The 27,931-nt window shown below is 38.0% G+C and overlaps 1 protein-coding gene across 1 annotated transcript in view; it reads left to right on the top strand.

Moving 5' to 3' along the window:
* Positions 1-27,931, top strand: part of LOC140230537 (tubulin polyglutamylase ttll6-like) — a 57,810-nt gene that overhangs the window by 17,256 nt on the left and 12,623 nt on the right. The window contains exons 3-13 of the mRNA XM_072310681.1: positions 5,774-5,814; positions 6,224-6,342; positions 7,779-7,909; positions 9,996-10,152; positions 10,651-10,794; positions 12,405-12,490; positions 13,490-13,715; positions 14,582-14,763; positions 19,274-19,462; positions 20,166-20,361; positions 24,634-24,831. Coding sequence (XP_072166782.1) covers positions 5,774-5,814; positions 6,224-6,342; positions 7,779-7,909; positions 9,996-10,152; positions 10,651-10,794; positions 12,405-12,490; positions 13,490-13,715; positions 14,582-14,763; positions 19,274-19,462; positions 20,166-20,361; positions 24,634-24,831 — 1,669 coding nt within the window. The remainder of the gene's footprint in view (positions 1-5,773; positions 5,815-6,223; positions 6,343-7,778; positions 7,910-9,995; positions 10,153-10,650; positions 10,795-12,404; positions 12,491-13,489; positions 13,716-14,581; positions 14,764-19,273; positions 19,463-20,165; positions 20,362-24,633; positions 24,832-27,931) is intronic.

Below are 27,931 nucleotides of genomic sequence, written 5' to 3'. Positions count from 1 at the left end.
CAATATGTAACAAATGAAATAGACTTCTAAGTAGGTACTTTCCCGGTTCAGGTACCTAGCAAAAGCTAAAATAAAACAAATAAAAGTAATTACCAATTTACAATTAAATGTCTTAGTTTGGATTCCGTCATGCATTTACACTGTCCTCATGATGTCTACACATACAGATCTATATAGTATACTGACACTCTATTTCTAGCCCATTTGTAATTACTCTAGTCAATATTTTTTCATCAAATGAAAAAAAAAAAAATATGAGCGAATTCTAGCTTGTGACCTTGATATAGCATTACATGTACATGTACAATAACTAATTTGTAGTCTTGATAATTTCAACTTTAGAATCAAATGTCATGTACAATGTAATTTGCAAATACAGTTTGAAGTGGGTACTTTCAGTAGCTCTAGGCTTACCTTGCAAGTTGTCTAAGTTTTTATAAAGCTTTACAATTGTTTGAAATGCAGCACAAAACACAACAACAAGAGTACTTCATTTTGCTCTGTAATCATCATGTTTTGCCATGTGAATTTTAGCTGAACTGCAAAATCAATAAAATTTTAATGAAAGTTTTAGATTTTAAGGAGATAGAAGAATGTATGTACCAATGCTGTTTTTTTTTTTTTTTTTTCAAATGCTTGGCTTCGTGTCTATGAAACCAAAGATGACAAAATTTGTGTTACTTTGTACATACATACATGCTTGTGTAGTGATACAGGAAAGATTATCATTTGCACATTCAAATCTAGATTTGAAACATTTAAGTAACTATACTGATCTGCAAATTACAATTTTGAATAAATTCTAATAACCGCATTTGATCATACACTACCAGATTGCAATGTATGTTGATAATTGTGTAGATGTGGGGTACAAAGTAAGTATGAGTTGATGAAGGTGTCTCAGAGCACATCTGTCTCTTCAAACACAAAATAGAAAAGAAAATTGAATTCCCTATTTGTTTGTGTAATTTGTGTTTTTAGCACTCCAACCACAGAACCAGTATTGATATTGTGGTTTATACCAAATGTAAACTATAGTCTTCATTTTACAGGATTTTCAGAAATCATGTTCATGACCTTGATAAGTCATGACATATTCTGAGGGTGAGCAGTTGAAATATTAACAATCATATCAAAATAAAAAGTATTCTCATAGGGTTTTTCCTTTGCTATCAACTCTAGTAATGACAAAGTTACCTGCTCACACCTTAAGTGATTTTTCTTTTCAGTAAGACCTATAATGTTGTCATTGATGCGCGCCATAAGCACAATTGTTTTGATTTCGCTTTTGAGGCTGTACAACCTGTGGTACATGCTGAACAGTGTACTGCACCTAAAATGACACTCAGAGAATCCCATTCTTGGACAAAGTCATTTTGTAGAGAGGTAAAGTTGAAAATGATAACTGAATTAAGAAAATGTCCAATATCAAAATGTTAACGGGGAATGTTAATTTAAGACCAGCTGCACAGCCTGTAATGAAAATAAGAAAATACAAGTATAAATGAATATTCTTTATTTTCCTTTCTTAATCATAGAATGACTCAATAATGCTGTTCTTACACTCTCCCTGAGGTCAACTGAGTAGGAGAGGCAGATATATAGACATATCCTTCAGAGTAGGTGCAAAGATAACCATTAACCAAACAACTGTAAGGACATATAGCATCCATGTCAAAAGGCGGTTTTCCCATTCACTTTGCATGTAATGTCCCATACGTAAGGCATTTGTCCCATACGTAAGCAAACTTTAATTAGTTATAAGATGAAGGACTAATTAAATTTCCTCATTTAGTTTTGCTAATCTGGAGTTGAAATGAATAAATTAGAACTTCCTAAAGTATGATTGGTCAATGTTACAAATCTTCAGAAAAAACTTAAAAAAACATACTCAAATCCTTACGTATGGGACACTATGTTCTGGGAAAGTGCATAATTTGCATAATTAATGTGCTGACCTTGTCTTACCAATTGCAGATTATACTAACTCATACAGGGGTCATGTCCATAAAGGAACTAGGTCAAGGACAAATTCAACTGATTTTAGATGAATATTTATAATTTGTCCCATACGTAAGGTTTGTTTTTGATTTATGCAAATCAAGGCCATATTTCTTGCATAAATTTGCATAATTCAAAATTTTCTTTGCTGAAAATATATGATTTAACTCTTTGGCTACAAGATGATATCAATAACTTTTTGATAAAATCAAGATGAATTTTGAGCATCTGAGGGGACATTATCTTGGACTTGCCCACATTTTGTATTTCTTTGATATTAGTCCACATTCGCTGCATACATTTGATGTTGTATTTTACGATGTAAAATACAACATCAAATGTATGCAGCGAATGATACATTTTGTATTTCTTTGATATTAGTCCACATTCGCTGCATACATACGTTTGATGTTGTATTTTACAATGTAACATACAACATCAAGTGTATGCAGCGAATGTGGACTAATATGATTGTTATTGATGTAAATTACATCAATAACAATCATATTGCTTTGAACCGTTTAGTTGACCCTAATGATAGTGCATTTGGTTATTTTTTTTTTTCTGCATCAGATCTGCTTGTAAGTTACGAAAAAGAGAAGAATTGGTTACACTTTTGGAATTGAACTGAAGGAGAGGGTGCAAGTAATTTACTGCAGACACTCCTAGAAATGGATATTACCATCAATGGTAAATGAGACAAAACATATGTTTTACTTCAATGTACAATACATAAAATTTACAATTTATCAAATACCTGCTTTGTTTTGTTTTTCCCAAATCTTTGCTATAGATACAACATTATTTTTTTTTTTTTTTTAGATTTATTCATGGTTGTTGACATGGTAAGAGTGAGGCCTACATTATTCTACCCTCAGAAAGTAAAATAGTTACAGGTGTACAGGTACATGCTACAGTACATCCTACATTGTACAGTACGTCCATCATCACAATGTGAGTGTAGTATACTTGATGAATCCTGAATATGTGCAAAAGCTACAATGTGTAGTCATATTCTTAATAGGCCGATCAATAAGTGTACCTACAATGTAGTGATTGCATGAGAAGCACCCATGCATTCCAGTTGACCTGTGACATTGTACGTACAGTAGTTCTAAAGGATTGTCACATTAGCTTTTGCTGCTTCTTGTATCTGGATGCCTAAATAAAGCCTCTATCCACTTTATACTCTCTATTGCCAGGTATTATTGTTGTTCTTTGAGGCAAATAATTGAAGTTATTTTTTTTTTCTTTTGCTGTACTGTAAAAATGGTTTGTTTACAAACCTTTAATGTTAAATGTACTGAAGTGCATGCACTGTGATATAATGTTTTTTGAGGGTTTTTTTTTCAGCATAGTGTACAGTATCTACGTACGCATTACAATAACGGTGTTTACGTTGTACAAATGTATTGTGTTGTACACTACTTGTGAGGGAATGTGATACAATGTACAATGAAGTGACAGACTAAAGGTGCTGCACCTAGTACATTGTATTGTGTACTTGTAAGTACAATTGTACACAGGCCTGCAGATTGTTCACCCTCCCTTTTGGACTGTGACTCAATTTTGCCTAGATGTAAATACTCATCCCTCACAACTGTTTACCCAAGGACTACCCTGGGATGTCACAAATTCAGTCACAAATACACACACATGTCATATGATTAGTCACCATGCAATACTGTCCTGTCAGGGGTAAGGGATAAAGTACTACGTGGATGAATAGTTGACTTTCGAACAACATGTGTGATGTACAGTTGTATTATTGTTTCTGAAATAGCTATTAAAAGAAGAATGAACATCCCTGCAAGACACTTGTAGACTGTAATATAATGCATAGTTCTATAATCATTTAAAGGTTTGTTTTACTGTATTTCTCTGATTATTCAAAAGGTGCCATTGAATACCAGTTAGCATTTTCCGTAGGTACATGTACATTGTAGTCATAGCAAAATGTGATCCACTGTGGTCAGTGCGTGGCATCCTGATTACTGATTGGTCGTGCATAGACCGCTGGCACTAAGCTTGAATGAACATAGTGGAGGTCCTACATTGTAGGAGCATACCTTCTATTGTCAAGCGGTGAAAACTGTCTCGCCTCCCCTTGATCATGATAGCGTCGGAAGGAAAACTTTGAAGGCGTTTTTATCAAAACTCTGATTTCCACAACCACTTGACGTGCGCTAATATAATCATCGATATCTCCACAACCGAGTACGTTTATGAGTTGTGCTTTATGAAATTAAAGTAGAAGAGTAAAGGGAATAACGTCATGCCATTTTCAGAAAATTATCCTCCCGACTTTTGGATCCTTTTGTTGTAGCGGGTCACAAATGTGTTGGGGGGGGGGGATAGAAAAAGTGACACAGTACAATTCTGAATTGTATGCTAAAACATTATTAAAAGAGAATGTACAGTTGTACAGGCTTGTACACGTATGTGTACACACGGTGTATTGCATACAGGGGCAGTGTATACAGTACATGTGTGTTGTATACATTTTCACTTGTTTGAGTGTTCATGTACTGTATATCAATGTACATGTACAAAAATGTACTTAAGTACAATGTACAATTTACGGTACGCGGTCCTTAACTTTCATGCACTGTACAATGTAGCACACAAGTTGTACATTGACGTGATGGTGATCTGCAGTTAATAAATGTGGTAATTGATACTTTACACAGACTCTATTTGTTTCGTTTTAAATTACATTTTTATCCTGGAATTATTTTTTTTTTAACCTTCAGGAATCTTCATCAATTGAAAACTAAGCTCTGTACAGTGCAAGGTTCTGATCAGACTAATAATGTTGTGCTGATGTACAAATGTAATCATGAATGGGTAAATAGCAATTGACTCAGACAATTCGGATTAAAAGAGGCTTCTTGAAGCAGCAACGTACAAACATCTCATGGGATCGTATAGTTTTGGTTGAGACCTACATTGTAATTTCAGGTTTCTAACATTTTTGGTGAGATGAGAAACCTCTTTAAATATAAATATGAAAGAGCATGTAATTCTATAAAGAATTCAACATTTATTTGATGAAAATTGGTTCTGAAATTGCTGAGATATCCAAAAGAGAGTGATTCTAATAAAGTGACCCACACTTTATTACGATCGCTTTGTTTTACTTTGTGTTCGGATGTTTCAGTCATTCCAAACCCAATTTTCATCAAATATACTTTGAATTCCTCTTAAAATTGTATGCTCTGTACTATACAGTGTACATGTATTATAAGTGTTTTCTTGGTATCTCGCAAAAAGTTAGAAGCCCAATTCTCATCTCCACCAATACTGTACCATCCCTCTTAAGGAGCAACTTTTACTCTGTCGTGATCTCAACTTCAATGAATATTTACAGTAGTACATGTGTGCATTTTATTACATACATTTCACATATTTGTATGTACAGTAGCAATTGTCCAATATTGTCCTTGGTCCTATACTAGCAGTCTACAGTATGACAAAATATCTATGCACATGTATTGTACACTGCTTCAGCATATATTTTTTTCCTTTTTTTTTTTTTGTCTATAAAAGTAGATGCTGCGAGTGAATTAACTTCTAGAAAATTCTGTATCTGTTGAGGATGGCCTGATTTTGCTACAGTACGTATTTCCCATAGACACTTGCCCGAGTAATACTCAGGACTCGTTCTCAATGGGTTAATCTTTCAATCCTTTTCATTTCTTTTTCTGTACTTCGTCGATACATGTATGTTTAATTGTTTGTTTTTGTTTTTGTTTTACTTTTTCTTTTTCAGATTGATTGGCATCAATCTCTCGAGCTGCAAATATGACTCAGGTAAGACCAAAGATATTGGAATTTAGTTTCCTCTTTGTATGGAGTTTTTTTTTTTTTTATTATTTAATATTGATCCATCCTCGTGGTTAGAAAGTGAGTGTTTCCTATAGTCAACTTAGGTCTTGTGATCAGGCATGCAATGTTCACAAAATGTGTGAACACAATCTAGACAGAGCTTGGAGGAAAGAGATTCCTGGCATGCTCTACAAAATTCCTCATTTCTCTTTGACCACTAAATCAAATTTAATGGGGTTTTCTGTAAGATGTGGGCAGTGAGTTATAATTTCATACCCTGAAATTGTATTTGGATTGATTCACTGTAAATAAAGTTATCGTTGCGGAGGGTCCCGTTGAATTTTTTTTTTTGGACATACAGTGCTATACTTTTTTCTTGTCTTTGATGTTGCAGTGAGGAGGATGGCACGCAGATTTGGCATGAAAGAGGTGGGGGAGGATGAGGACTGGACATTATACTGGACAGATTGGACAGTGGCCCTGGAGAGGGTGATGGAAATGAAGAAATACCAGGTTTGTATACTTACTGATAGATAATGCATTATGCCAGATATTTTGCTGTCATAATTTTATGTGAATCGGGAGATGTCACAAAATTTTGCAGGTGATTGAATTCTTGATTAGAAATCACCTACACGTATCAACAGAACATGGTAACTGAATACTATACGTGTACAACAGTATGGTATTCTGGAGTAAGATACAGGTATTAACAGTCAATGTGAACCCTGCACTCTGCTGCACTGTAGAGGCTTCAATGATTTCTCAGGCTTTTATCTATGGCTGTAGCATAACTACAATGTACCGGGTAGTTGTTATTTTCTCCTCATGTCTACCTCACCAGACATTCTTATGTACTACACGTGTACCACCCAAAGTGTAACATTGAAAATCCGATTCAAACTTGTGGTTTCAGATAGCATGACATGAGTCCAATCAGTAGAGCAGATCCTTTTAATTCCATTGTATCAACTTGCATAGAGATGTAAACATTACAGGCTGTGTCATATTACCTTACTTACTACTCTGTACTAATCCTAAATTATTCATGAACACAGCTTGTAATTCTTTGTGCCATTGTACAACATGTACATATGTGTATGATCTTTTTTGTGCAGAATGAGACCTTTAAATGCAATTAATCTACTTTTCTGTGTACTACAGTAGTTAATGTTAAAGATTTGTCATGATGCACTTTCATTACCATCAAATAGCATTGTAAAGCACAGATTTGTGGAAGAAATCACTACAGTGTATCATGGTTACATGACCAAACTGATATCTAGCACTCTTATGAGTGTCCAATGCTTGCTTGTTGATAATTATGGTGTTGATGTTTTGCTGTGTAATGAGATCACTAGCATAATTTTTTTTGTGAAGGAAAATCGTTGCTGCAAAGGATGTATTCGTTACACAGATATACTCTATACTTCTTTATTAACACTGAATCATCCAGATATTCCTTGTGTTTATTGGAAATCTGGCCTAAATTTATTTAGCACTTTTCTTAATACAATATAAATAATTAGCCTTTTCTAATATTATTGTTTAAAATTAAAATACATTTACACTGTATTGCAGATTTACAATGTCTGTGTTTTTGAATGGCATATACCATATTCATGATACCAGTAAAGTCCATTTAACTGTTCTACATGTAGTTCTGTAATCTGAGACATATGAAAGCATGATTTTGTGCCTGAAAATCTGCGTAAAACTGTCTCACTCGTATTGAGTAGATGAAGGGTAGCAGGCCAGTTTTGTTGCTTTTCAGTGATTTCACAGGGTCACGAAAGTTGTTTTTCAGAAAGAGCTGTCCAGAAAATGATCCAGCCGGTAATTATACCTAGGGTGTGTTTGGCCTCGCCAGGTCGTCTTACTCTAGCGTAACCCTAATCCAATTTCCTCTTGTTTGTGCCTTCTGGTTTTGTTTTTGTGCTGCTGTGTAGAAAGTCAACCACTTTCCTGGCATGACTGAAATCTGCCGCAAAGACCTCCTTGCGCGCAACATGACCCGACTGCTCAAGCTGTTCCCCAAAGACTATGCTATCTTTCCCAGGACCTGGGTTCTGCCCGCAGAGTGAGTGTATATTTCTTGTAGTCTGCATCAGTCTTTGACTCTCTTCACCTGTGAAATTGTGAAGATCAGAAAATCAATAATGCCATTTGCAGCCTTTTACTGGACACATGTTAGTGTTTTAAATGGAACAATGATATTGCATGTACACTGTACTTGCCAACTGTTCCCATTTTATAGACACATTCCTTTTTCTTAGAAAAAGAAAAATCTTTATTTCACTCTTGTGTTCCTATTTTGTCAACACCTAGTGATAAATGGGAAATGAAAAAAAAAAATCCTGCTTTTGTATTATTTTCTCTCAGTTACAGCTGTATTCCTACATTTCCTGACTTGTAGGCTTGGCAAATGCAGCATTCTAGAATTGGGAACCAAAAAAACGGAAAAAAAAAGATCTGTGTCCTATTTCATCCGTAAGATCAATAAAAAACTTTAAAGGTTGAGTGACATACTACATGTAATTATCATGTTCTTTGAATATCATCACAATCCACATTTTGATGGTACAATGTAGGTAGTTGTCAATGTGACAAGGAAACAAATATGCATCCAGTTTTATAAACCCCATTAAAAAAAAGTTTTAATCTGTAATTCAGGTTTGAAGGATGACGTTTTTGGGCGGATTTATTTAAAAAAAACAACAAACAAACAAACCTTGTCTCATCAAATTATCATGCTTTCCAAGGATTTGCCATCTGCTGTCATTATGTAATCATTGAATTTGAGCATAGGACCCCGTTTACAGTGCGGGGCCGGGCTCGGCCGCGGCTCGGCCACGGCCGAGTCCGGCCTCAATTGCGCGGCCGAGCCTCGCAATTTTGTCCGTTTACACTGCTGGGCTCGGCCGCGCTTTTGATTCAAACCTTTCAATATTTTGTCGTAGTGGCGCTCTGCTTGTAAACAAACGCAATTTGGTATTGTCTGGTTTTCAGACCCTTTGCCAAATGAATTCCGTGGCGACGAAGTCGCCGTTCGGGCAAAGGCCTTTGCCGAAGGAAAAAATCCTTTGCAGGACAAAACCACCTTAAACTATACTAGTTTTCGACGTTGAGGGGGTTAATATCCTGAATAGCGAAAGATACAGGCAGAGGGTTTGGAAGCCAGACTAAAATTGGCCGCGCAATTGGCCGCGCATTTGGCCCAGTTTGCGTTTACACCAAGGAGAGGCAGGGCTCGGCCGCGGCTGAGCCGCGGCCGAGACCACCTCCAGAGCGAGGCCAAATGCGAGGCCAATTTTGGCCTCGCATTTGGCCTTTTGCGCGTTTACACTGAAGCGGGGCTGGGCTCGGCCGAGCCTCGCACTGTAAACGGGGTCTAGGAGAAAGTCTGAAGTGAAATATTTCAAAATGCATTGTTTTCAGCACAGACGTTTCCATACAGTGTAATTCTTGAAGATGCAATATGTTTTGGATAGTGCCTAGGTGACAGCACATGTGTTTTTTTTTTTTTTTTCTTCAAGGGACGAACTGTATTTGAATGATGATCAGATGGTTATTGATAAAGTCTAAAGACATTCAATGATATCACTTTTGTTTAGGAGATGATATTTACCTTGAATAAGATTTGTGTGAGATACAGCTGTGGATCGCTGAGTGGTCATTTGTGAGATGTAAAGATGCCAGATTTTGCAGCTTTCCATCTATTACATTTCTGCATATTCAGAAGGACTGCACATTCCAAATGACACATTTTAAAGAGAATTGATCAAGGCGTATAATCAAGAAACCACATTCATGTAAGATGATTTAGGCAACAAGGGATACATTGCTATTAAACATATTTTATTTTTCTTTATTACATTTGGGTTAAATATAATATTTCATACCTAAATAAGTCGCTAGAAATGTTGAGTTTTAGTTGAAGCATGCTTCAGAATGCATAGTGATAATGAAAACTTAAATTCTTTGATTAAAGTTTGTCCCATGTGTTTATTTTGTATCAGGAAAAAGAACTCAATTTGCATTCAGAGGCAGTACATTTGTATGTGTGATAGCTTGTCTTGTCAATGAGATGTGGCTACATGTACATGTAGCTGTGTAATTCCTGTATTAAATGTAACAGGATGTGCACTCTTATGCTTTTGATGCAGCTATGGTGACTATCAAGCATTTTGTCGGACCAAGAAGAACAAGACTTACATCTGCAAACCCGAGAGTGGGTGCCAGGGCAAAGGTATTTTCATCACTAGGAATCCAAAGGACATCAAGCCAGGGGAACATATGGTGTGCCAGCAGTACCTCTCCAAGGTAGGTCTTGCAGCTGAGTAGTGATTCTGTATCAGTAAAATACTAGTAGATATTAAAGGGTAGTACTTTCATTCATTGGACAAATTAGCTGACATATGAAAGAGGTCTTTGTATTTGTTTGTTGTTATTTTTTAGTAATGGGCTTACAGCTTAGGAAATATATTGTAAAACCATAACTTTTTGCATGTATGAAACTTGTGCAAATTTTGCAAGATGCCAAGATTGGAGAAAGTAAAATGCATGTTTAACTTCTTGTCAATGCAGTGCACTTAATACTGATACATAAAGTATACTCATAATCTTTTATGGACTGCAAGTAGTGAATGTTTCATGCTGTAAATATTTGTGGTTTTTACAGTACACTTGTTGCTTGATCACAGAAGTTGGTAGTGCAGTTCTCTGTCAAATGTACATCGTATATGTATAAATTTCTTTCTCCAACACCAAAACTGGAAGCTTGTTACTTAATTCGTTCATTGCTTCATTTTGTCTTCTTAGCCTTTCCTCATTGATGGTTACAAGTTTGACTACAGGATCTATGTTGTGGTGACGTCATGTGATCCATTTAGGATATATGTGTACAAGGATGGTCTGGTCCGGTTTGCTACAGTGAAGTACACTGAACCAACCAATTCAAACATGGTGAGTCAATCTGAATCCTATGTTTGTATGCACAGTAAATATGTTACTTTTGTGTTTGCATTATGATGAAATTTGTATCTTTAAAATCTCTCTCACAGGTTGATGAAATGAAGGATATCAAACAGAAGGCGCTTTTCTTATATATCCTCATTGTAGACTATGCCATGGAAAAGTAGTCATTGGCAGATATTAACCCGTTGAGAATGAACTGATTTTGCTATTACACGCATTTCCATACAGACACCTGCCGAATATTCTCGGGACTCATCTTCAATGGGTTAAGGACCAAATTAGATTAGGAAACCAAAAGACCAAGTTAATATATGAGTCTAAACAGATGCATTTTATGTATTAGACTGGATGCAGATATCAAGAGATGTTGTAAGGCTTGAGTTTCTTGCAGTTATCTATATAACCGAATATACTGTATTTGTTTAAATATGACTTATTCTTTAAAAAAAAAAAAGAGTAAGTCTGAATCCACATACAAGGAAATTTAATCAGTGCAGGACATATGGGTACATTGAAAGGCTGAAATGACAACATTTTGAATAAACCTGTACACGTATCTCAATGTCTTGGCACAGTCTATGTGATTTATGGCATGCTGTCAGATACATACGTGTAGTACATTGTATGTCAAAACAATGAAAGCAAAAGTAGTTAGAGTTGGTCAGATTTTCATTGAAAGTTTGTACAGCAGTGACTGTTGTTTTCCAGTATACTGCATTGCAAACATATTGTTTAAAGTTCTGTATGTTAGCCTATACTTTAATCTGTGTGTTGGACATTGAATATCCTTCTTGGACACATGTGATGTGAAACTTGTGTCATTGATGACATACAGTCGCACTTGTCTACAGAGGCCTCTCAAGGAAGACAAAAAAGTGGCTGCCATAGACAGGTGGCTGTAGGCAGGGTCTTTGATGTGCTTGTTGGGAAGGAGGGGGATTTATTTATAGTGTTTGTATACATTGGAATGCAGTGGTAATGGTATGTGTCGAGGAAGAATGAGAATGATGTCCTGAGGAAAGTGTAGAGTTTGAAATGAATGAGCCATGAAAGGAAGGACTAACAAAGAAAACGTGGAAGAGACAGGTGGAGGATAAGCGTGAGAAGGTACAAGATTTGTAGTCTTGAGTTAAGGAGGATGCCCCATGTCAGGAGAGATGGCGGGAAGGTGTGAGAGCTGTTGGTGTTAGAGTGAGGTATAAGTATGGCCACCTCCCTTATGAGGTACAGACCCGGATTAAAACTGGTGATGATAATAATGGTGATAATGGTGATGTGACGGGCAGCAGCTTCAGATATGTGGCCGCTATTTAAAGACGGGTTTGACTGAACTTCGTGTATGAGATAGACTTGGAGTTTGATGAATATGAAGCCTGAAGGCAGCATTAGAGAACCAGTGACCATTTGTGATAGAAGACCAACTAACATCTGTAATGGTGATATGTATTGACAGTTTGTTGCTAGAAAGTTTAGCATAGTCCAGTGCTTCAAAACTTTGGTAAAATGTGAGGCAATCTTCTCTAAAGTCAAGAAGTACCACTGTGGCCCACTGGCTGACCAGCGTTTACATCAGGATTTCCATTCTCTCTTTCTTGCAGGACGAAGTATGCATGCATCTCACAAACTACGCCATTAACAAACACAGCTCAGATTTTGTGCGTGATGACGAAAGTGGCTCTAAGAGGTATGTGCTTGTGAAGCAGATTATTCAAATTTCTCCTTCAGAGGCCAGTGTGTTCAGAAGATATTCATTATGCTTTACGACCAGAGCTCAGTTTTTTGTTTTTCATCACATCATGCTGTCAATTTCTGCACTATAATCCACAAGTACAATTATTGCTAGATTTGATAAGATGTTATCAGTTCTGTAAGGGACATAAAACTTGTTGTTTGATAATATTTGTGTTTACAATGTAGGACTTTGCTTCATACACTGTAGTTTAGTAGTTAGAGGGGATATTTGTTGTTGTTGAGATGTACTCTTTTTTGTATACTGGATTTTTTTCTTTCTTTTTTACGGGGGGTGGAATGTATACCCATTTGCCAAAATATTTTTAGCTTGTTTGAAGAAAAAAATCCATCTGGTGTACACGCTTAATTCAAATTGTATTATTTCTTTTCTTGTATGTTCAACAACTCCCTGATGTGCTTCCTTAAGTTGGTTGGAGAGGCCCAAGGGTCATAGTGATTTTGATTGCTTTTTTCCAACCCGGCTCCTTCGGGAAGCTCAACAGGGAAAGCCTGACACTTTGTTTTCATGTGTTTTGTTTGTTTATTCTGTTTCTCTGTTATCACTTGTATTGTTTTGCAAATGCCGAGTAAATAATAATAATAATAATGATAATGAAGTAAATCTCACTTGAAAGTAGACTTTTAAAAGTTGTTAGCTTCACATTCATTTGAGAGACTTGGAAAATTGTTATTCTTTTCAATCAATTATTATTATTGTTATTATTATTATCATTGTTATTATTATTATTATAATTATCATTATTATCATTATTGTTATTGTTATTATCATTATTATTATTATTATTATTATTATTATTATTATTATTATTATATATATTTTTTCTTTTTCTTTTTTTGGCATTCATCATAGTTTGTATTTGTTTACTACCAAAAACATGCCGCCCAAATAATTTGATATGTACCACTGCTTTACTATGATTTTTATGTACAGGCGTATTACAACGGTAAACCAATGGTTTGAGAGCAATGGATACAGTGTAGAGAAGATCTGGGCAGACATCTATGATGTCATCATCAAGACTCTGATCACAGCTCATCCAGTGCTCAAACACAACTACCGCACCTGTTTCCCCAACCACATCAAAGGCAGTGGCTGCTTTGAGATCCTTGGATTTGATGTCATGCTGGACAAGAAGCTCAAGCCATGGTTGATAGAGGTAAAAACAGGAACACTAAACAGTCACATGTAAAGGCATAATTTACCATTTGCAGATGAAACAAAACCCCAGCATTAGTGCTTCAGAATAGTTCTTAAGTGTGAGCTAGGGATAGAAACAATCAATATAATGATTTGAACCAGTATAATCGATGTTAAGTATTGTTGAATATACAAAATGTGAACAATAGTTATAATAAAAATGTTTCCAGACTAAACCCGCTACAGTTATGGTTTAATGAGAAAAATACTGATTTCTCCTTATATAGGTGTTATTGCAAAAATTGTATATGGTAGGATGTCTTGTGATACAACTGACCTACATAATGTATGCTTCAAAAGTGATATCTTGAACATTTTTATAAATCACTCTTCCAAAGGTAAACAAGACCTACAGTGGAGATGTACCTCAATCACTTCCACAATAACTTTGAGAAAATGAATGAGAGAAGTTGAGCGAAAAGCACATTATGTATGTGAATAGTGTCAGTTGCTAAGATTTATTAGATATCCTTTACAAAGAATTGGGGGGGGGGGGGACATGTCTTGTGAACCAGTGAACCTGACAGGAAATAAGCTATGAAATACTTCACAATATTTTGCCATACTTCAATTTTAGGATACAAAGAAGTCACTTTGTGGTGGTGGTGGTGTTGGTGTTGGTGTTGTTGTTGTTGTTGTTGTTGTTGTTGTTGTTGTTGTTGTTGTTGTTGTTGTTGTTGTTGTTGTTGTTGTTCTTCTAACAATAGACAGGTCAGTCATTATCTAGTAGGATATTTTAATATTGAAGACAATGTATCAGTGAAGAAAAGTACCTGTATCCTTTAAGTTTTGTCTGATGTACGTATCTTTGTCTGGTGTCACCAGGTCAACCACTCACCCAGCTTCCACACAGATGCCAAGCTGGACAAGGAAGTGAAGGAGGGACTACTCTTTGACACCATGAACATCGTCAACCTGACACCCTTTGATCGCAAGAAGTGTATGGAAGAGGAGAGGCGTAAGATCAAGGAACGACTCATGGCTCGCTCCAAGCCCAAAGAATTCAGGTATTCTTCTCTTCAGTCGCTGTTCCTCCCCCACCCCAGCCCATCATTGTACTCGTAGGCCCTCCCCCCCCCCCCCCCCCATGCCTTTACTCACGAGCAAGGTTGTATAGTGCTTTGATAACCTTAACATGGTGGGAAAGGCTGATATAAAAGCTAGTGTATTATTAGAATCATTGAGTGTATCGAACGGGCCATGGCTGCGTCCCATGTTATGATCGAATTTCCTCAATTGAACACGCTTGAGATGATTTTTGTTTTAAATATTTACCCATTCTTCCTTTATTTTTCTTTTGTAAAGGAAAACAGGATTTACAGTACACACATCCTAGCACACTTTGAGTAGAACAAGGCAAACTTCATCAAGCCTGTGTTTAAAATTTCAATATCAGCAGGAAGCTATTCCAGACATTTTATATTGTGACATAATATATTGGGTCATATATCATTCATTGTAATGCAATCAAAGGCAAATGTTTTTTGTTATTATGTTATTTGAAAAGTTGTAGAAAGTTTCAGACAGTATTTATTGTGTATAGGCAGGGCTGCACACTGGCGCCAGTCCGACAGTCAAAGACCGGTAAAAGTCACTGTCAGACCGGTAACTTTTCAGGAAATCCACAAGTTACCGGTCCGACATGACCAGTAAGAAAAAAGCATTGGTGGGGTCAGTAGAAAGAAAAAGAGCAGCCCCGATCAGGAAGAAACAGAAGGCAAGATATCGCACTGATCAACAAGTTTTATGCAAGTTTTCGTTTATGTCTACCGGTGCAATTTGTACATGATATACAGTAAACATAATACCCCTAGTTTTGAGCACTAGCAGTCGACCAGTTATTCGCGCTCGCTTGCGCATTCGGCGCTGTTCACGCACTGCCATGCAATGCAATACATGCAAAGCATGTATAGAACAGTGTAACTGCTTTTCGTTTGCTTGCGATTGGCGGTCATGCCAGACAAGAAGCATTGATTGAAGCGCACGCATTTCTGAGTCATTTTGCTCATGATTTTTTAACGCAAGATCAATCCGATCCCGGCTTCGCAGCAGCGTGGCAGTTATGTTAGAACTAATTTACTTGTGTTGATTTTTAGAAAAAGTAAAAAGACATTCGATATTCAACGATTCAGTAAATGGATCTGATTGCGTTTATTTTCATTTTACACAGTCATTTCACAGATGAATATTTTCATTCGTTCAGAATAGTCTCATAATGAAGATAGGCGCAAAAAGGATCACGAAATCGGCCCTTCCGTGTACGTACTTTTTAAGAACGCATGCACAAAATGTGAAGAGATAATACTAGGGAGAAAAAAATCATACAATCATCGCAGTCCCGCTTACATATTTGAGGTAGAAATCGTCCCAAAAAGGATCATGAATTCGACCGGCCGCGTCGTATCTTTCAAAAGCTTATGTACGAAATGCGAAGAGATTATAGAGGAGAGAAAAAAAAAAAATAAAGGACACATTTGGTGAGTACATCATAAAAGATTACAGCAGAATAACAATTCATGAAATCAACGCAATCCCGTTGAAATTTGAGGAAATAACGGGCGCAAAAAGGATCTTGAATTCAGTCCTGCATGCCGTGTTGGTTATCAAACACGCATGTACAAATGCGACAAGATTATCGGGAGAAAAATAAAAAACACATTTTACCCTTCTGGTGCGTGTATTACAAAAGATTACATCTGAAGTAATTCATGAAATCGCCACAATCCCGCTGATATTTGAGGTAGAAATAGGCGCAAAAAGGATCGTGAATTCGACCGTGACGTATACCTTTTAAGAACGCACGTACGAAATGGGAAAAGATTAGCGGGAGAAAAATAAAGGACACATTTTCACCCCTTTTGGCGTTTGCATCATATAGATTACAGCCGAATAGTAATTCATGAAAATTTGCAATCTCCTTGGAATTTGAGATAACAATAATAAGCGCAAAAAGAATCTCAAATTCGGCCCTGCATGCAGTGTATAATTGTGAAAACGCATGCACAGATGCGAAGAAATTATCCGGAGAAAAATAAAGAACGCATTTTCAACCCTTCTGGTGCATGTATCACAAAAGATTACAGACGAAATAATTAATGACATATCGCAATCCCGCTGATATTTGATGTAGAAATAGGCGCTAAAAGGATCGTGAATTCGGCCGTGACGTAGATAGGCATGTACGCAATGCGAAGTGATTATTGGGTGAAAAATACAGGGCACATTTTCAACCCCGTTTGGCCCGTGAATCATAAAGATTACAGCCGAATAATAATTCATAAAATCATCGCAATCCCGTTGAAGTTTGAGGAAACGATATAGGCCCAAAAGAATCATGATTTTTGGCCGTGTTGTGTATCTTTTAAGAACACATTTACGAAATGCGAAGAGTTTATCGGGGAAAAATAAAGGACACATTTTCAACCCCGTTTGGCGCGTGTATCATAAAAGATTACATCCGAAGTCATACATGAAATCATCGCAATCCCGTTGATATTTGAGGTAGAAATAGGCGCCAAAAGGATCGTGAATTCGGCCGTGTCGTATACCTTTAAAGAACGCATGTACGGAATGCGAAGAGATTATGGGGAGAAAAATAAAGAACACATTCTCAACCAGTATAGCTGGTGCGTGCATCACAAAAGATTACATCCGAAGTAATTAATGAAATCGCCACAATTCGGCTGATATTATTTTGATGTAGAAATAGGCGCTAAAAGGATCATGGATTTGGCCGTGTCGTATTCGCATGTACCAAATGCGAAGAGATTATTGGGAGAAAAATACAGAACACATTTTCAACCCCTTTTGGCCCGTGCATCATACAGATTACAGCCGAATGATAATTCATGAAATCATCGCAATCCCGTTGAAGTTTGAGGAAACAATAGGCGTAAAAAGAATCATGATTTTTGGCCGTGTCGTATATTTTTTAAGAACGTATTTACGAAATGCGAAGAGTTTATCGGGGAAAAATAAAGGACACATTTTCAACCCCATTTGGCGCGTGTATCATAAAAGATTACAGCCGAAGTAATTCATAAAATCATCGCAATCCCGCTGATATTTGAGGTAGAAATAGGCGCAAAAAGGATCGTGAGTTCGGCCATGTCGTAGTATACCTTTAAAGAACGCATGTACGGAATGCGAAGAGATTATGGGAGAAAAATAAAGGACGCATTATCAACCATTCTAGCCGGTGCGAGCATCACAAAAAGTTATATCCGAAGTGATTCATGAAATCGCCACAATGCCGCTGATATTTGAGGTAGAAATAGGCGCAAAAAGTATCATGAATTCGGCCGTGTGAAACATGAAGAACGCACTTATGAAATTCGAAGAGTTTATCGGGAAGAAATAAAAGACACATTTTCAACCCCTTTTGGCGCGTGCATCATAAAAGATTACAGCCGAAGTAATTTATGAAATCGTCACAATCCCGCTGATATTTGGGGTAGAAATAGGCGCAAAACGTATCATGAATTCGGCCATGTGGTGCATCTTTTATGAACGCACTTACGAAATTCGAAGAGTTTATCGGGGAAAAATAAAGGACGCATTTTCAACCCCTTTTGGCGCGTGCATCAGAAAATATTACAGCCGAAGTAATATATGAAATTGTCACAAACCCGCTAATATTTGAGGTGGAAATGGGCGCAAAAAAGGATTGCGAATTCGGCCCTGCATGTCGTGTACCTTTCAAGAACGCATGCACAAATGTGAATAGATTATCGGGAGAAAAATAAAGAACCCCTTGTAGCGCGTGCATCAGAAAATATCACAGCTAAAATAATTCATTAAATCGTCGCAATCCAACTGACCACCAAGAGCAGGTTACGCAGCAAGTTCGTGCGCCGATGTTTAGAAAAAGTCACAAACGCATTTGACACAATCTGAATTTGTTCATTATCATTTTACACTGTAATTCACAAACAAACATTTTATTTTTTCCTATTTTTTTTTATTTCTTGTGCAATATATAATGCAAGTTTTCCAAAAAAATATTAATCTGTAGAATGTACATGGGTTGGGGGGGGGGGGACGTCCTTAAAAAAAAAAAAAAAAAATGAGTTTGCAAGTCATTTGATGTTTTTTCAGGTTGTCGTTGTTGACCGGTAAATTTTCTGTTCGGACCGGTAAAAAATGGTAAAACGGGGCATTTACCGGTCTGACAGAGACAGGTTGGACCGGCATAAAAAATGGGTTAGTGTGCAGCCCTGGTATAGGAAATCATACCATGATTTGAGGATAAACTCTTGTCAGCACTGTCTATATGAATTGGCATTATAATTTTATATGACTGTTCACCATTTAGATTGGGCTCTTACAGTAAGATTCATAATCTTTGGTCTTGAATTAAATTTACTTGTGGTATTACTACATAACTATTTTTTTTCTTTGTAGCATTTGGAAAGAATATTCTATTAGCATATTAAATGGTTTATGTGAATTCATGTGATATGATTATGTGGGGCCAGAATGAATGTAGTCTGAACGTCGTTGACCTTTTGACCCTAGGAAAGAGGAGTATGAGGATTCCTATGACAAGGCTGCTGAGGCCCAGCTCAAGTATGAAGAGGCACACATCGGAGGCTTCACTCGTATCTACCCTACTGAGGACTCAGAAAAGTATGACAAGTACTTCCAGCACAGCGGTTCACTCTTCCAGGAGACAGCAGCCTCTAAGGCCAGGGGAGAGTGTGCCAGGTAAGTAGGTCATACGCGTGTATTCAAAAGTCATTGCTTGTGCAAGAATCAGACTCATTATTGACCATGCTATAGGTTATTTGTTGAAAAGCCTGAAATAATCTTGTATGTCAGACCGTCATCGTCACATACAGTGTACAAAAAAGCATAATTTAATGGTATGCTAGATGTGTAAAGGCACTTAAAAAAAGGTAAGACTGGGTCTTGATTTCTGCAGTGCTGACATCTGCCTTGGATTTTATCTAGCTGGCTTGTAAATTCTGTTTTGATGGACAGCCCTGTCATGATATTTGATATTTAAATTGATACAAGATATTGTTTTTCCCCTGAAACATATCTACATGCAAGTGATTGACAAATTGTCTGACATCAATGTAAACAAAAGTAGCACTGAATTTATGAGTGTTTAGTAGTAGCCATGACAAATGAAATCATGGGCATACATAATTGGGCAGGATTCAAACCTACAACTTCCTGATCACTGGACAGGCATCTTATCCATTAGACCACCAAGCTTCTGCCCACCCTATGGTTTCTCTTGCCATCTCTGGTACTAAGCACTGATTAATTCAGTGCTTATTTACGTCCATGTGGGGCAATGTGTAATCAGTTGCCTAAAAAGATAACTGGATGCAAGAATTGCATCAATTTGACTATTTACATGTTTACCCCTCATCCAATCTTCCTGTCCATGGCTGTTCAGGCAACAGAGGGAAGAGATTCGTGCCAAGCAAGAGAAGTTAGAAATGATGCTGAAGAAGAAGCCGAGTGAAAGAAAAGACTCTGGTGGTCTCAGACCAGAGAGCCCCCAGGGAGATGGGCGGAACCGCAGGCGACTCCGCCCGACTGTTCCCAGGGTGGCGATGGGCAAGAGGCCTTATGGAAGGTCCCAATCAGAGGTACATGTACATATCTCAGCATATCCTTTAGTGACATCACATGATAGGGTGACACTAGGCAGGTGAAAGAAATTTTAGTTCGGAAACCTACTTAGGTTTCTGAAGATTGTTGTCATTGCAAAGAACTAGATGAGTGCAGCAAGCTATGTGCTGGATGACAGGGGATGAGAATGTCCTGAATCATACTTTGTGTAATGAAGCAAATGAGAGCAATGCAGGTACACTGTACATGCACTTCATTAAAGGATGGTGAACGAGACATTAAAATCAAGAAAATCATACAAAAGAAGGTGTCAAAGCAGAGGGAAATGTCTGTTAAAACAGATTTTTTAAGTGATTTTTTAGAATATATTCGTACCACTGAAAAATCGTGAGTTAAAACTGACTGATTTGCTTCACCGATTTTCGCTCCAGAACGGCCGTCTTTTTCGGGGCCCTAAAATATGACGTCATGACGTGGACGAACGTACCCTTTACGATCGAGTGTGCAGCGCTAGCTAGCTCTACATCGAGTCTGCCATTCATAAAGCACGTAGTTCTTTGTGAGCGGATGCAATACAATACTGTACCTTGCCTGTCTTCAGTCGCATCTGCTTTATCGGCAGAAACATTACAATGTCTAATTTTTACCTTATATTGTATGGAAAGACTTTGAGTCTGACATCGAGAGTGAATTGAAGGAGGCAGACTTAATCAGAAGAAGAAGAAGAAGATAATGACAGTGGCAAAGTCTGGATGCTTGAGAAGAAGCGAGGGAGAGGCGACGGAGCCTCCTGTGTGTGGATGGATTGAAACGAAAACAGAACAAAACAAAAAAAGAGACGATTTTAGCATACCATCACTTTATCGGTGAATACAACCTACAACAGGGAACTGGTGAGTACAGTTTCGTATGCTCGATTGAATTACTCAAAATTGATAACCTCACTTTTGTACAAGGAGGCCTAACACGTTACAATTTTTTTTTTTTTTTTTTTTTCCTTCCTTCTATTGATTGAGTAGGCCTATTGACAAAGTTACTGTAGGGTCTAACTGCGACCAGCCCCAACATGCAGCGCAGCGGCGCGGTCTCCGGGGCTATGTAGGGTCTAGCTGTACCGTGGCGTAGACAGTGCTGTTTGAGTGTTACTGTTAGTGTTAGCGACCTTATATAAACTACGAGTATAGCGGATAAGGCCTAAACAGCTTCGTTGACGTTTTCTACAACACGGTGTTCAATACAACTCGGTTTGCGTGCATTGTCAATGCAAAAAACAGCGGTCGATCCTGATAACGCAATTTACCGCGGGGAGCTGAAACGAGGCCACGCTAGTTCGTCGGCGATATTTTTGCACTGAAACTTCGAATCGAAAAGGGAACAACGGCATTTGATAGAGCTGGATTTTCTCAATCACGTAGGTCAAGTTTTTTTACGTGAATTTCAGTGTTAAATATTCTTATCAAGCAAATAAACATTAGGCGGTCGATGAGTAGTAGGTCCAACCCTACATAGGCTACTCCACTACGTAGATCCTTACGTTAGCTAGGTCAGAGTTCTTGTTCTACCGTAACGTTAGGCTCTACTACTGTACTAACTAGGCCTATTAAACGGTTACTATAAGCCGTTTAAGAGTAGAGACTGAGGCGCGAAAGCGCAAGTAGAAATTTAAAAAGGTATACTTCATGGTAATTCGAAGGAAGATGGATTCAATAAGTGAAATTATAACTCACTTTTGCTTGATAGAGTAAACAAGACACGTACTCGGGTCATCATGCGGAATTCACGCTTTGAATGCGAACCGCGGCGTGATACAGAGCGTAGCTTAGGTGCAAAGTTAGCTAGCGTATCACATCAGCGAGTGCAGGGCTGATTCGTCCATGTCATGACGTCATAATTTTGGTCACCAAAATTTCGCCGTCAGATCGGGTTCAGGTGGTCTAAAAACGGCCTCAAAACACCATCTCTCAATCGTTCTAAAGACATTTTCACCTTCTGGAAGTTAACTATTCATATTCCTAGAGACTTAAGCTTTGCAGAAATATATAAATCACTTTGTTTATGAATACCGACATTTTTTTCTTGTTCACCATACTTTAAGTATTTGTATTGATTGCTGTAATTCTGTTTTAAAAGATGTGTAGAAGGATGTACTTTCTGTTGTGTTGTGTTGTGCTGTGCTTCATTTGAAGATTAATACTTGTTTAAATAGAAGAATGATGGCTGTATGTCTCCTCTTCATGTAACAAGTCTCAAAGATGCACAACTGTGCTTATGTGCGGCAAAGAATATCACATTTTATGGGACAATGATTATCCATTCATTTATTCTGTTGCAAATGTGACTTTAGAGCACTTTCATAGTGACTGTCATTGAACATATTGTTAATGTCTCATACATGTAACTGGGATTGGCAGGTTGCTTTAGAAAGCATTGTCAGGCTTTTCACCTAAATCTCACTTTCAACTGGGCCTCCCTTTGTGTCATGAGATTTCTTTCCTTCCATTTCTTCAAAAGTTCTCCTTCCTGTACATCACTCTCTGTATCATTTTCTTTTCTTCTCTCCATATATTGATTGATTTTCAGCTATCTTTATGGCTTGTGGGAGGAATTTAGGTTGTAGACCCTATTTTGTTTAACCCTATTTTGGTAGCTCGAAAGACTGGGGGGGGGGGGTGGGCCTCCCAGGCCCTCCCTCCAGATCTCGGCCGTCGACCGCGCGATCGCGACGAAAATTGGCACACACATTGCCTATGATGTAATCTAAAGTACTACGGAGTTTGATTTTTGAAAAATTGTCATTTATGCTAAATTATGCTAATTTATGCATAATGATGCCTGAAATCAGACAATTTGGTATAAATCACTAAATAAAGCCCGAAATGGGCACATTTTTTTTGTGTAAATATTCTTTTTAGTGTCCTAAGCAAATATAAGAGAAAAAAACTTGAGCCATCCAAAAAAATTTCTTAAGTATTTTATTGTTTTTTGAATTTCTTATGTATTTCTTTGTTTTTTGAATTTCTTATGTATTTCTTTGTTTTTTCGACTTTATATTTTTCATTGTTTTTTCGATGAAACTTGTCCGCGACATTGTTCTGAACGAGAAAATATGTTATTAGTTGATTTTAATCAATAAAACCCCAAAATAATCATGCTTTTATGAAATTTGACTGTAAGCACAGTTTCCATTGAAATTGTACACGAATTCACGTTTTTGAGCAATTTTTGGTCTGACATGCATGTACGTATTTATGCGAAACTTCGGAACCGCGCACCCGGGCATCGCAAATTTGGTGTCAAAAGATGCGGGAGACTCGACAGAAAAAAGTCATGAAACGTCGCGGCGATAGCTTTTCACGTTAGCGATACATCGCGCGGAACGTCGAGGGGGGGGGGCCTCGGAGGCCCCCCCCCCCCCCCGGCCTAGTTAGGGTTAAGATCTCGGCCGTGGATCGCGCGATCGCCGCGAAAATGTGCACAATGGTAGTGTGCGATGTAATCTACAAGACCGTATGTTTAAATTTTCCAAAATATTTTTTTATTTTATTTTGATTAATTATGCTAATTTATACGAGAAATCAGACTCTTTGATCTAAATCAGTAAATAAAGCTCCAAAAGTGCTCACTTTTGGTCTAATTATTCTTTGTGGCATTCTTAGCAAATGCACTTGAAAAAAAATTCGGTATCAAAATTAATTTCTTATTTATTTCATTGTTTCATGAATTACTTATGTATTTCCTTGTTTTTTCGACCTTTTGTTTTTGTTGTTCTTTTTAACAAACTTTGTGGCAGTTACTTTTTGAAGCATAATACTCCTAAAACAAATTAATTTTAGCCATTGAGAGTAAAAATAAGCATATTTATATGAACCATGTGAAAAAACTCGATTTGCATTGACTTTGTACACAAAATCACATTTTTGAGCCATTTCCGGCCTCACATGCATGTACAAAATGTTATGTAACTTCAGAACCGTACCCCCGGGCGTCACAAATTTGGTGTCAAAATGTGCGGGAAACTTGAAAGAAAAAAGTCATAGAGCATCGCGGCGAGAGCATTGCGTGTTGCAGAGTAATCGTGCGAAATGTTGAGGGGGGGACCTTTTAGGCCCCCCCCCCCCCAGTCTTTTTAGGGTTAACTCATGTTTAATAGTTTATATTAAGTATGCAGTAAAAGTGGATGTCCACCATTTGTATTGTTTTTGTGTATTTTTGAAATATTGTTATGCTGTCGGTGAACACTGAAAATGCTTTATATAATCACGCACAAATCTGTTTATCTTGATTCATAGTTCATGCTGGATTATGAAGCCGTGGACTCAACTAAACCTCAAGACATTGTAGAAGAAGAAGAGTTGGAGAGGATTAGTTCCCTTCTGCAACGGGACAACCTTGTCCGTGGCTTGGGGGTCGTGGAGCATGTCTACAGGTTACTGCACTGTACTCCAGGAACAGTGGGTGTTATGAAAAATGCAGACAGACAACCAAATGTAAGTTCACATGTTCTCATCACCTACCATGCTATATGTTGTTTGGAACTATGGAGAATTGACATGGCTTTTGTAATGGTGGCATCTGGAGGCTTGGTTCTGCTTGCAGTAATCATGAGTTGTGAGTCTTCTGAGACTCCTGCAGTCTGACAGTGCAGTGCTTGATAGTTTGTGAGCTAGGGTTCTATGGTGATGGTCAACTGTCTTTTCTCAAGAAAATCAAATACACGTTTTCACTGTGACTCATGGTTTCATCTTCACCCAGAGCGAACACAGCATAATACTTTGCATTTGCTACGTCCAACACATGATAGAAATGCACAGTCAATGATGCAGCACTGATAGCATTCATTCTTCCATTATTTTTCCCTGCCTTATGTACACCAAATGGATTGGCAATTGTTATTGTATTTCCCCATCCTCATTTGTCTCACAATTATGTCATGCTTTATTCTCTCTCGACAACTCTTACAATGTAGAACAGTTTATGTTTCTCTTTTCCTCATGTTTCCATTCAAACTATAAAAAACGGAACCATTTTCATCTGATGCAGAATTAATTCTTTCAAGAGGGAATTAATTCAGAGTTTCATTCATCTTTTCTTCATGGATCTTTCATTTCCTGTCCTATCTAAGATTCTTGAGCTATTTATCTATGAATCGATGACAAAGTTAAGGTCTTACTTGTTCAAGTGAACAATACTCTGCATAATAAGGTAACAATCAAACATGTATGAGAAATAAAAGGGACAGTGGAGAAAGATATATATACATCAAAATCAGAGAATGTGAGAAAAACAGTCTAGACTTTCCTACAAGATTGTTTCATTCATCGTTTTGATACTTGATACTTTACCAGAGCAGTAGCTGAATGTCAGGAGTGTAGCTTGATATTTTCTCTCTCTTATCGATGGTGTAGCAGCAATACCAGCGCCTTGGTTTGGTATCCTCTGCACCATACTGGAACAGTGCTGTTGTGGGTCGCATGAATGCATACCTGCATCTTGACACACCGCCGTACCATAAAACCCCGAGTCACCATCCCACAAGTCGCAACAAGAAGACAAATAGCAAACCTGGAGCTGTCGGGAGCTCAGTGACTTCCAAAAAAAGAACTGCTGCTAGCCATATCCCAGAATTATTTTCATACAACATGCACAATCACTCCTACTACCCAAAGAATGAAAGTGACCGAAAGGTTGAAGCAAGTAATGACCTTGCTTCCATTGACCCAAGCTCTAGTAGGTCTAGGTCCTACTCCAGCCAAGACCCTCAAAACCACACCCCAAGTAGTGACCAAAATAGACAGGATTCAAAGCGGGTAGACATCAAGGATGCACCAAGGAAAGAAAAACATCAAAACAACAATAGCTGCCACAATGCTATCGTGTATCCAAACCAGTACGGGGTGGCAAACAAACACAAACCTGGTAATGGTGGTGCTTCTATGGTGCTGAGTGAACAAAAAGATTCAGAAGCTATGAGTGGTGTTCTCACTGTAGAGGCCTTAAAGAAGTGGATACCCAGTGGGAAACAGAAGAAGTGTGCCAGAGAGCTGGTCACTCCTGAACTTGGACTCCAGTTCCTGACCAGCTGTCAGAAAACCCTTGCAGCCCGCCATATGGCCAAGACAGATGCTGCCGAGGCACACACTCCAGGAAAGTCAAGTTCTAGTCCAATACCTCTGCTTACCATGAAAAGTCATGGAGCTCCTGTAAATCGAAACAATAACAGAGCAGTAGAGGGCAGACAGGGGGAGGCTAGCCCTGGGACCACACCCTCCTTCACTCTCAGTCCCCTCAGGCCAGCTACAATGGGAGACTTTCCATCCATTTCAGGAAGTGAAAGTTTGTCACCTTCTGGACTTTCTGAGGTGGACTTATCCTCAGACCTTCCCAAAGAGACCGCCATCGATTCTGAGATGTCACCCGAGGGCCTCCCTCCCTTACTGTGTTGCAATGTACCTCATGGGAATCCTGAGGGAGGGGCCACCTCAGACAGAGGAAAGTACCAGTGTCACAGATGGGGCAGAAGACTGCACCTTAACATCAATGACATCAAATTTGAATCCCCTCAGGACAAAAAGGAGGTACAAAGTGTTATGAGAGACACCTCCATTCCCAGAATTCCAGCCAGAGTTGAGTTTTGTTGCTGAGCTGGAAGTGTTGTTTGCTTAAGGCAGTTGTTAATTCAAGGTGTTGCCAGATTTTCCAAGCCGACAAAGCCTCTAATCTCTATATTTTATGAGACTAGAGTGTTGCTACTTATTCATCTTCAATTATACATTGTAGTTTACATTCCTCTTCTTTCTTTCATATTATATTACATCTTTGTTTTACTATGCATGTGCTTATTGTCCCCGCCGAACGAGTTCGAGCAGGGGACTATGAAACGGGCTCCGTACGTGTGTGTGTCCGTGTGTCCGTCCGTCCGTGCGTCCGTCCGTGTGTCCGTCCGTGCGTCCGTGTGTGCGTCCGTGTGTGATCAAAATCTTCAATTTGCTACTTCTCTGTCATTTATGAGCCAATTTTGATTCTGTTTGCTTTATATGATAGCACTACATGGGAGCTTTAAAACTTCTACACAGAATTTCAGTCGTGACCTTTGACCTTGACCTTTGACCTATATTGTACATTTTGCTACAAAATGCTACTCCTTCGCCATTTCTAACCCGATTTTGATTCCGTTTGCTTTATATGATGGCACTAGGTGAGGGCTTCAAAACTTCTACACAGAATTTTGACCTTTGACTTCTTTGACCTTTGACCTTGATTTTTGACCTATATTGTACATTTTGCTACAAAATGCTACTCCTTCGCCATTTCTAACCCGATTTTGATTCAGTTTGCTTTATGTGATGGCACTAGGTGAGGGCTTCAAAACTTCTACACAGAATTTTGACCTTTGCCTTCTTTGACCTTTGACCTTGATTTTTGACCTATATTGTACATTTTGCTACAACATGCTACTCCTTCGCCATTTCTAACCCGATTTCGATTCCGTTTGCTTTATGTGATGGCACTAGGTGAGGGCTTCAAAACTCCTACACAGAATTTTGACCTTTGCCTTCTTTGACCTTTGACCTTGATTTTTGACCTATA

The sequence above is a fragment of the Diadema setosum genome, chromosome 7 (assembly GCF_964275005.1).
Source record: "Diadema setosum chromosome 7, eeDiaSeto1, whole genome shotgun sequence".
In the NCBI taxonomy this organism is placed as follows: Eukaryota; Metazoa; Echinodermata; class Echinoidea; order Diadematoida; family Diadematidae; genus Diadema; species Diadema setosum.
Note: the sequence above shows the minus strand (reverse complement) of the source record. Positions and strands in the feature narration are given on the sequence as shown.